General features: G+C 46.9%; 1 protein-coding gene across 1 annotated transcript in view; it reads left to right on the top strand.

The window, feature by feature from the left end:
- Positions 1-8,024, top strand: part of CD151 (CD151 molecule (Raph blood group)) — a 39,271-nt gene extending 31,247 nt beyond the window's left edge. The window contains exons 6-9 of the mRNA XM_075047852.1: positions 1,477-1,581; positions 2,461-2,616; positions 4,959-5,045; positions 5,858-8,024. Coding sequence (XP_074903953.1) covers positions 1,477-1,581; positions 2,461-2,616; positions 4,959-5,045; positions 5,858-5,917 — 408 coding nt within the window. The 3' untranslated portion in view covers positions 5,918-8,024. The remainder of the gene's footprint in view (positions 1-1,476; positions 1,582-2,460; positions 2,617-4,958; positions 5,046-5,857) is intronic.
- The last annotated feature ends 3,464 nt before the right edge of the window (positions 8,025-11,488 follow it).

Raw genomic sequence — 11,488 nt, forward strand, 5'->3', positions numbered from 1 at the left:
AAGAGGAGCTGATCCTTGGGTTGAAATAAGGGACAGCATATTCAGAGCTGTACCCTTGAATGCTTTAGATCACTTGAGGGCATCTCTGATCAATAGCTGCACTTCCCCTTGCCCTCTGGCTGACAAATCCCCCTTCTTTCTTGGTTGCAGGCTGCTTGCTCTGTTTGCCACTGTTTTTATTTCAGCTCTTGCTTTGGTGTCTAAGGCTTGCGTGTGTGTCTAAACTGTTTCTTTTGTTATCTCTATTCCATGCTGCAGTTCTTCCCCGTGAGCCCGCAGGTAACTGCTTTTCTCCCAAGTAATAATTCTGCTAATGGACTCTCCTCTTTATTTGCCTCTGATGCCTGCCAGCTGCTGAACCTTTTCCTTTCTTTTTATTACACTAAGTCCTTTGCACTTCTGTAGAGCTTCCCAGCCCAGGATCTCAAAGCATTTTGCAAATATTAATGAATGAAGCCTCATACCATCTCTGTGAGGTAGGTGTTGTCCCCATTTGGAACATAGCTTTGGAAAAAACAGTGTATTTTTCACAGTGTAGGATAACCAGATGTTTGACTTCTCATTTACTACTTGCTGTGTAGAATAAAAGGTGTACAGAGAGGCTACCCCCTTGTTTCATTCGTTGACCCCATCTAAATGGATGTTGACATTGTTTATTGGTATAGGAAACTTAGAATTTCACAGGTGTTGGACTAAGGCAGTGTTGCTGTTTGAACCAGGATGACAAAAAAAAGATGCAGCTCTTTGGTGCTTTTTGTCTGTCACCTGGATGGGTGAGAAGAATTCAGCTAGATTAGAAGAGCCTCCACAGGAATAAATGTTTGAATCCCATCACCTGAACATGCCAGTGGTTTATGATGATGCTTTCAGAAATTCTGTACTTGCAAAATCAGACTTTGTTTCTCTGTCACTGTTATCAGAAAAACCTTGCAGTACTTTAGCAATTGCACACTTAATTCCCTCCTGTGGCATCCTTTTTGTTGCTGATAACAAGAGCTATTCAAGACTATGTGGCTTTAGTCCAGCATGCCCAGGACTCTGATTTCTTCCTGCTCCTGGACAGAGTGATTTGTTTTTTAGTATTTTGTCACAGGCTTCAGAGGGAGGAGACTGTACGTGGTCTCATAGGCATATTCATATTTAAGGAGGCACAGTTTTGTATTCTCTTTGTTGCAGGCATTTCTTGGCAATATTACATATTCAAGGTGAGGAGCCATATGGTGATGTGTTACACAGGCTGAAATGTGGTCCTGAAGCACCTCCTTCTGGTTATTAAAATGGAGGCATGATCTGTAATCAATTGGGAATAAGCCTGTCCAGTCCAGCCTTGGAGGACAATCTTGAAGGAAGCTGTAGCTTCCACTAGGCTCTCTGCTTTCCTCTTGGAGCAAAGACAATGAAACATATGCAGGGCTCTGGGTCACTCGAGGGCTGAGTTTACCTTGTAATATCATTGCACTTGTCTCTTCCATTCAGCTGAGCATGGAGCTGAAGCAAAATTTGAAGAACACCATGACCCAGAAGTACCGGAAGGAGGGAGAAGAGAGTGTTACCAGCGCAGTAGACAAACTGCAGCAGGAGGTGGGTATCTCTAGAGGAAAGGAGAATTAATGCAATTGAAGGGCTTAAAATCAAAACCACAAAAGCCATTATGGGCTCTTGACATCCAACATACATATGTTTCTTCTGTATGCTGAGTGTACGTTCTGCTGCTTCTGATTCAAAATGAGGTTGGGTGGGGTGCAGGACCTGGGCCATGCAACCAGCAGAATTGCGTGGTGTGACCTCTGAACTGCATGCCCAGTAGCACTGGGGAAACAACATCTGAATTGCTCCCAGAGTGAACTGGAGCTGCCAAGTCACTCTGACAGCTGTTTCTACTTCCCACTGCAAAGTTTTGGAGAAATTGCTGACATTTTTCATTAAGCTCCTCAGTACCCTAGAGAGCAAGATGTAATGAAAGAAGAGCCTTCCTGCTGCTGTTGCTATCTGTGCCTGGCTCAGGTTAGGGCTGCTGCAGTTCTGATAGGCTTTCCCACAGAAAAGACCCTTGTGCACAGGCACTTTCAAAGCATGGGCCCTACTATACACATACTGCCATAGCAGGTGCATTTGTGATAGTAATTGGTAATTAAAGTTACCCTGTTATCACCATCAATGCTCTCCAGTCCAGTGGTTAAGAGCTGAGGCAGCTGCAGGTGCACTCTGGTTACAGTTCATCCCGGCAGTAACCAAAAGTCACAGCTGCTGAAAGATGGGTGAAGCTGATATTTAATAGCCATTTTGGGGACTCTTAACACAAAAGTCACTAATAATTATAGTAGCCTAAAAAAAAAGCCTGTGAGATAGCTGGAGTCTCTCTGCAAAGGAGGGTGAAGCCCAGGGTTTGGTGTGGGAGGCTGGAGGGAAAAGGTGGTTGCAGTGCTTGCTGGCTTCAGCCTTTGCTCTGTGTGCATGCAGTTCAAGTGCTGTGGGAGCAACAACTACACAGACTGGGCTGACAGCCTGTGGATCAAATCTCCAGAGGCCAATGGACGGAAAGTCCCAGACAGCTGTTGTAAGACAATAACCGACCTGTGTGGCCGAAGAGACCATCCTTCCAACATCTACAAGGAGGTAAAGAGCAAAAGGGCTTCAGGGCCGCCTGTCACAAAGTATGTGAAGGAGGTGGGCAGGGAGTGAGGGTGTTAGATTATTGCTGCAAACCGTTGGTAGGCTTCAAAGTCAGTAGGATTCCTTAGAAAGCAGAATTAATTTATCTAATTGAGCATTCAGCCATCTAGGCTATTATTTTATATGTAGATATAGAGAAAAATAATGTATTTGTTACTACAGAGTATGCTAGTGATAGGGGGAAGTGGGAGAGGTTGTTGGTTCTGGCAAGAGACTTGGATGTGAGCCCTACATTTGACACAGTTTCCTGTTGTTGGAATTACTCAGCGAAGCGCAGATGGAGATATTTCTGTTCCTTGATTGAGATCGTGGGATTTGACCTACAGCACGAAGAAACAGCGTATGGGGAAGAAAGAGGGCCCTGTAGCAAACAAAATAGGCCAGTTCCAGTGGGCTGCAGTTTGGGCTGAAAAGAAGGCTGGAGTTGGGATAGAGGGGCTTGTCTCTTTTCTAGAAGAAGCAAATTGAATCCCAGACTAGCTGAGTAAGTAAAAGGTAGCTTTTAGACCATTTATTCATCCAGTTTGCATAAGGCTGGTAAAAGTTCTTGCATTTATTTTGGCACTCTCCAGTCCTGTCACCTGTCTTTTAACTTGCTTACTGTGACACTCTCTATGGGATAGCGTAGTCCTTTTTCTCATCAGGGGAACCAGCACCTTCACTGGCTGTATTGAGTCTGGGGAGCAGCAACTGGAGCTTTTTCCTTGTTCCTCTCCCCCTGTCAGTTAAGGAGGGCTGTGGATGAAGAGGTGGCCCCTTCAGAGCAGGTATTTCTTACGGTCTGTGCTTTGAGCAGGACTCAGAAAAGGAGTGTGAATAATATCTGTATTAAGCCAAGCAACTCAAACAGCTAAAAGGAAACTAATCATCTATCTTTGTGGAATGAATAGGGAGATGAAGTCCAGTCTTTCTGATCTACCAAAGCCCCTCTTATGTCCAGCTGCTTGTCTGGGTTTTGCCCTTCAGGAAGAAGGCTTTCCCATAAGGTTTGTTCCTTCCAGGCAAGACCCAACGAGGAAGTGCAGAAAAGAGTCCAAGGGCTGATGAGGTGTTTCTGAGAGTGGAAACCCACAACTGTTTGAGGGGCAGGGCTGGCAATTCCTGTCCTTTCTCTGTGCTGCGTGAAGCTGGAGGCGGCTGCCCAGCTGCATTAAGAGAGGCCCTGTAGGCTGCCAAATGTATTGGGCTAGCTCTAGAGAAGAAAAAGCTGCAAGGGGAGGTTTGGATCCACAGTCAGATGCTGAATATCATGATATGAGGTCTTAGAGTTCAGAAAGGATTTTAGTGGCTTTGGAGGAGAAGAACCTAGAAAAGGGTCAGATCAGGGAACAGGAGTAACAGCTTCATATCAGGGCAGCTGGGGTTCACTCTGAAACCTAACGCTAGCATGGGAAAAGTGAGGCCTTTGCCATCCCTCCCTGGAGGGCTGTGTGGCTGTGTGCTTGCTCCTTCCTTCTGCCTGCATGCCTGTAGGTGTCTGCTCACTGTGAACTCCTGGAGCAGGAGGGCCCCCAAGCACCCTTGGGGGCACCACTGTAGCCTACACAATAAATCCCCCTGATGTTACTACCATGGAAAACCTGCCTCGATGGATTAAACAGTTTAACTATTTAAAGGGAACTCTTCAAAAAAAAAAAAAACAAAAAAAACAAAAAAAAACCAAACCAACAACAGAGAATGTTCTTAGTGATTTATTTTTGCCTTATGACAACAAAAACTTGGGCCTGAAACAGTAAGGGAGGGGTCACGCTGCCAGCCAAGGATGCAGTTGCAAGGCAGAGGCAGGCAGAGCCTGGCTTTTCAGGCTCACGCTGAAACTCATTGCTGTCATAAATAGAAGTGCGAGGAATTTACCCTTAAAAGGCTCCTGTCATGTTAGAGTTCTTGGTGCTGGATCCACTTAGCTCCATTTCCTTGGCCTTTTGGCCTGACAGGAGTCAATACCCTCTCCAGGCATGTGCTAAGCAGTGAATGAGGGAACCTTTCTCCACATATCTCAAAGAAAAATGACGTGCTTCCCTCTGTGTGATGTGGCTGGCTCCTCTTCTGCATTTCTCCTGCCCAGCTGGCAGCTGCCTTGGGTTTGTTTGACGGTTCCTGAGCCAGTAGGTCCAGAGCGATACAAAACATGATGCAGTGTAGCTTTTCCAGTGATGTCAGGGGAAGAGATTGCTCACAGACACCACTTTTTATAGTATTGCTTTCAAGGGTCGCAACCATTGGATTAAAGTGAACAAGAGGTTAAAATGAAGCTGACTTTCCATGTCCCTCCTTTCACCCTGCAGAGCGGTTGCATTACCAAGCTGGAAAACTTCATTCAAGAGCATCTGAAAATTATCGGGGCAGTGGGGATCAGCATTGCTTGCGTGCAGGTAAAAGGGCTGAGTGGAGTTTTGGGGGTGCTGGACAGAAGTTAAAGGAACTCCAGAGCTGAGGGATGGAAAAAAATTGGATGTTTTAGACTCTTCCCTGCCTGACAAGAAGAACTTGCCAGGTACTTCGGGGACCCGAGGATTCACTAGCTCCAAAGCAAAAGCCTCTTCTGCTGATCTGTAAAATTTGCTTCTGGTGAAGGAGTGCAGCCAGCTGGGCAAGGGGGAGAGACTTCTGCTCCAGGGCTGTGGGAAAGGCAGTGCTGGCCATGGCAGGCGGTTTGGCAGCCTGAGAGAGACCTCTTGTGGAGATGTGCCGTGATTGCCCATGCAGCTGAAGAGCCAGTCTGGAGGAGTTTCCTACCCTGGTTCATTAGGATTATTTTAAATCATCCAGAATTTCTCCCTCAGCTGTGTTATATTGAAGAACAGCACTGCGGGTCTGCAAAGGATTTGGGAGAGGGTGATGAATAAAGGGGTAGGATATGGATGCCCCCTGCTCCCATTTTATAGGGGAGGGCACAGGATATTCTTTTCTTCTAGATGCAGATGTCTCTGGGAGTTCCTCATCTTCCCCTTTGCTCTGGCAAGTAGCCAAATTACACCCCAGAGAAGCTGCTGGTGATTAATTAGGAGGCTTAGCACAGATTATGTTCTCTCCTGCTGCTTATTGCAAACTGGAGTGCAGTATTCCCAGGCAGGAGCTAGCTGCCACTCCAGTCTGAGTTCAGACTGTTAGTTTGCAAGCTGTTGCCTCCACTGCATCCATTCTGTTTTTTCATGCATTTCTTTCTTCTCTTTAAACCCTGTAGATCTTTGGGATGATTTTCACCTGCTGCTTGTACAAGAGTTTAAAACCAGAACCATATTAATAGCTGCAGGAACTCTGTCGCTCCCCCTCTGCCACTTCCCTTAGCACCTGCCAACCTGACCACTCTCCACCATCACCACAGAAGTGTCTGTAACCTGAGGACTTGGCTCTGTAATTAAATGTCTCTTGAACCATGCACCGCCTTACCTGCCCCCTTTGGGGGAAAGTCACCCTCCGTGTTGTGTACAAGGCAGCCAGGAGTTCAGCGGGTCCTCTTCATTGTCAAGAAGCAAAAGAGCTGTGGATCTTCTGCTAGAAGCTTTAGCAAAACAGTCCCTTCATATAACTACAAAGCAAGATTTATCCAGGGCCATTTCTCTTGAGGCTTTTCCTGAGCTAACATGAAGGTATCGGGATGCTATACAAGAACCACGGTTTGCTCTCTGAGAAGTGGCTCAGCAGCACCAGGCGTTGACTGTGACGACAGATGATGTTTCTGCGCTGAGCTGGAGCCAGAGATGGGTATCTCATACATGGAAGATTTCTCTTCCAAGTGTGCACCAATGTCCTAACACAGCTGTTCCCCTCTGAGAGGATGGCTGCCTGGTTGCTTGGGGCAGGAGCTACTCTCCCTGCTGATCGGGAGCACAACTTGGTGCAGTTGAAACCTTGTCATGATTCTGATGTTGCCAAGATGTGGGTGCCTTAGGATTTCTCAGCAATCCTTCCTCCTCTACCTTGAAGCTTCCCCCAACACAGTGCCATTAGAAGCCACAAGAGGCCTTTTGCCTACTAGCAATTCTGGAGCAAAGACAATGGACTACTTTCTAACTCTTTTAGGTCTAGTCTGTTTTATTGAGTGGCTTCCAGTGTGAATGAGAAAACTTTGTTTCGTCTTACCTGTCCCCTGCTGAGGTTTGGTGAAGAACTGGTCTGTTTGTGGAGCTGGCATATCTTGCTCCCCTTTGGCCTGTTCAGTTAGTGGAAATACCTTCTCTTACATGTTGAGAGATGCCCTTGGCTTGATTCTCCTAATTAAAACCTCTAGGCTTGTTTCTCTTGGGCAGGAAATGAATATATACAAATGTTTTATCAGTCTCTAAAAAGATCATTAATCAGCTGAGAGTTTTCTGGCTTTAATGAGATCTGGAAGCCCACTTTACTGGTTACTGCCAAGAAGGTCAGGAGAGTCAGATTCAACCAGTTGCCTCAGTGTACTTGGTAAAGTGGTAGTGCTGGGTTAACTGTCTGTTTGCTGCAGAGGACTAGGTTTTAATTAAATATTCCCTCTGCATTAGAATCCTGGATACATACAGAACATAGACATCACCGCTGCCATGGACTTAATGCTGTTGTAATGCCAGCAGGGTCTTAGCCTGAATTCACAGGATCTTGTGTGCCACTTGTCTTGTTCTCACCTTCCTGGTATGCCTGTTACACCCATGAAGCAGAAAGGGCTGTGGGGTTTTGATGTTTCTAAGCAGTGAAGACAAGCCCTTTCGTAAACAAATTTATTCCCTCTCCTGGCCTTCTAGTGGTGCCAGCTGAGCCCTGTCCCTTAGCAGCAGACAGTTAATGTGAGCAAAATCACCCAGACCCCTAAAGGGTCTTGCAGCATCGTGGAGTTTTTAGTTCACAGAGCAGAAATCTTGGACTGGCGCTAAAGGGTGACAAGTTAAAATTCAGAGCAGGTCAATCTGAAACTCCCCCATCAACATCAGCCCTGTGAAGTAATCCTTAACTAATGCAGAAAGAGAGGTGGAGGAACTGAGGTGTATCCTTGGTTCCACAGCAGTAGGAAAGAGTGGAAAGAAATGTAAGTTATTGTGTAATGAACTAAAGGATAAATCTCTAAATTATTTCTTGTCAGGATCTTGATTATAAAACAAGTATTGACTACTAACTAAGAAGAAAATATTGAGCATGTTGCTTGAAGCAATATTTCTAGTTTCTTCAGCGTATCTTCATAGCTGCCTTTGCCTATTCCCTTCAAATAAATTGTACAGCGTTGGAAGAGGCCAGGAAGAATGAGACATGAACAATAAGTTGGCTTGTGTCCATTGAGTTGTTTTATACTTTTTCTCTGTGTAATAATATTCATTGCTTTTTTTTTTTTTAACCCAGTTTAAGTTGCTGGCCAATAGAGAAATAAAGCTTAAGATTCTGTACTTACTCTTTCTAACAAAATGGAAGGCGTACCACGAGCTGGATGGGTTATATGGATTCTTCAGATCCTGCTGCTCAAGAAGAAGCTGGTCTGAGGGACCAGGCTGAGAAGGAAGCTAGGGAGGATCTGCTTTGCATCACTGATTGTGCCAGCCTGGTTATGATCTGCTCCCATGGGGTGCTGCAGAGAGCTGAAGTGCAGAACCTCAGGCTGTCGGGTGTTGCGCATCAGCTGTGGTCTGTGCGTGGAGGTGTGCACACCCAGCACTGCTGGGTCTGTGGTACACCTAACTACGCTCACGGGGATACTTGGTGACCTCTCTTACCTTGTCACACAGGCTGCACTTTCTCATCATGTGCAGAGTGCTGAGGCAGTCAGAATAGGACCTTTGCCACTGGGTAACTTACGTTCACCTTGCTGGCCCAGCTGCTGCCTGTAATTACCAATCAGGTCAGCGTAAGAAGACCAGCTGAGGGTATGACTTGGCTCAGGGCTCTGCTGTGCCCTCCTACCCCATGTTTCCACTTACCCCAAATCTTTCCCCTTTCCATCTTGACAATAAATACATAGATGGGACTGCAGCGGGGCTGCCTCTTCCTACCCCTGTGGGACAAGGGGGTGTGCGTGGGTGTTGGTCTGTGCTATTTGCTCTACGTGCTGTAGAGTGGCTTGTAGCCACCTTGTGTCACAGACATGGCAAAAAGAGGGAGCAGATGCGTGCCCTTTTTTATTACCCTTTGGGATTTAAGGTTGAAAATTACAGTTTCAAATATGCCTATATCCGGCCAGACAGAAATGCCTGCCTGCAGCTAATGGGCATGGCCGCTCGGTGGCTCTCAGGGCTCAGCACAGGGCGCTGTGAATTTGGCTCCTGGAATTCAAGTGAGTGTAATTCAAGCTGCTCGGCTCTGTGGGCAGCAGGGCCGTGGTGTCACCAAGCCCCAGGGAAGCACAGTACAGGTCGCGCTGGTGTTCCCTCGCCTGGAAAGGAAGGTCGCTCCTTCCAGCCCCGGCAGCATGCCTGATTTTCATGCTGCAGCAACGCACTGGTCACGCAAGACTGAGGCTGAGGGCTTGACCTGGCCTGCGCTCGGCTCTGAGCAGGGACTTCTGCTAAAAAGCCCCCACAGATGTGTTGGCATATGCCGAGGAGACAGACCTGGGTGGCTCAGCAGTGGGGAGATGAGCCAGCACCACTGCTATGGGGCTGTTGTAGGGAAGGCGGATGCACTCCTGAGATGCAGTGGGTAAGACGGGGATGTGGTTACATCCATTTATGAGACCTTGTCCCAAGACCTGTGCACAGCTCTGGCTGCCCATTTTCAGGAGAGTTGAGTTGAAGTGGAGCACAAACAAAGACAGGAGGGCTTATCCTGGAGGGCTGTGTACTGAAGTGGGGCTGGAGGAGCAGGGCAGGCTGGGCTCCTGCCCACACACTTGCAGTGGGGGCACAGAAGGTGGCATGGATAGCTCCATGTTAACAGTGTCCCAAACGGCCACCGGGCCACCCTCAGCTGTTCTGCCATTGGCAGGAAGAGAAATGCCTGCAACTCCCCTTCTCATGCCTTGTCTCATTTCCCCCTGTGTCATTAGGGGTGCAGTGTGGCTCCAGTCACCCTTTCCCACCCCCAAAGGGAAATTAGCCCCCCTTCTGCAAGACTGGCATGGGGTGGCATCTGTGGAGTCTGTGGCACAGTATCTTTCAGCGTGAAGCAATTGCTTAAAAGCAATTTCTCTTCTTGTTTTAATTGACTTCTGCAGTGTCTGTGATCAGGGTGTTACCGAAATCTCAGAATAAAGAACTTATCAACACCAATTTAGTGTAGATAAGCAGACACTTCTTTATTGACGGCCGGGTGTGCGGGCGAGTCCTCTCACGAACCACGCACACCTGTAACCAAAACAATACACCTTATATTGAACTCACTTATGCATATTCATAAGATTACAAAGATGTCATTTGCATATTCATCAGATTTCCAGGAAATCATTTGCATATGTTAATGTCCATCACGCAGGCACACTAAAGGTCTCTGGTGGTCTTCTAGAGTCCTCTGGTGGTCTTTCGTAGTCTTCCTCACTCATCCACTTCTTGACCTCTCAGGTGTTTCCAAGCAGCAAACTGGTGTCCATAACGGTTTCCTTAGCCTTTAAAACAAACACTACAAGACTACCAATCTTTGTCAAAACTTCTGTGGTTAAATGATTTTGAACAATACTTGAATTCTTATGGTTACACATTATACATTTTCTAAGCTCCTAAGTTCCTAAGGCTACATTTCAAACTTAACACTCCCATACTTGTGCTTCACAATTTTCTACTTTTTAGTCAAACCAAACTCTTTTATAATCAGATTTTAATTTTCTTTTATCTTGTTATCTAAGTTCTAAATGTTCCTACTAGATGATTTTAGCCAATTTCTCTGGCCTTGGTACAGGGCTATACAGGGGATTTCACAACAACACTAGTTGTTGGTTAAATATATAAAATACAACATACATATAATTTTGCTAAACTATTAAAATTAAATATGATTAATTCTAACTAATAACAAGTCAATGACAAATCAGTAACAAGGGTGCAATTACAATCTTACCATCTATCCCCATGGGCCACGCAGCCTCAGGTCTCTGGGTGCTGCTGTCTCTCTCGAAGCAGGAGCGCAGGTTTCTCCCCCTCTGGACCTGGAGATCTGGGCTGTGCTAATTGCCCTTCACAGCAGTTAGCACAGCTGGTGGTCTTCTCTCTTGGGGTGCCCAGGTGGTCAGTACAACTTGCTCAGGAATAAAATGGAGAACAGATGTAGCAGTAAATAGTTTCTGCAAGGGTCCAGCTTTGGGGCAGGCACCCTGTTCCCACAGTTTCAAAGACGACCCAAGTATTTCATGCTCCCCTGCAGGGCTGCTTCTAACCCCAAACCAGTTAACAAACATGCCCTTTCTGCTCCTGCCGTTTGATTGGGAGGAATTTTCCCCCTGGGGGGGCCTTGATGCTCCTTTCTTTCACCATTTATAAAGCCTCCTTTCAGCACTCCTTGTAATGTCCTTGTTTTCCTGCTGGGCTAGGGCTGAGCAGAGCTGCAGCGGTGGAGAGAAAAAGATGAGGAGCAGGCAGCGCTACTCTCCTCCCTGGTGAGATATGACAAATACACCCTGCCTGGGAGATGGCAAAGGGGAATGCTCTCTCCTTTCCTGCTGTGAAACCTCCCCAGGTTTCCATGTGTATGTGTGTGCAGGCACCCCTGGGAGAAGATGCTGGGTGCTTGGTGCTGCTCCTTATCGCACAGCACCGAGCAGCAACAAGCGATGCCTCAAGCAGCACTGTTGCTGAATTGGAACACAGGTGCACATGAGCAGAGACCGACAGCTGGCATGGCTGGTTTTGCTGTGGGGGGTCCTGCGCTGGCTCCCGTGCTATTAAAGAGCGGCTCTTTGGGCTGCACCGTGTCTCCCCAGCAAGCTGCT

The sequence above is a fragment of the Buteo buteo genome, chromosome 16, assembly GCF_964188355.1.
Source record: "Buteo buteo chromosome 16, bButBut1.hap1.1, whole genome shotgun sequence".
Taxonomy (NCBI): Eukaryota; Metazoa; Chordata; class Aves; order Accipitriformes; family Accipitridae; genus Buteo; species Buteo buteo.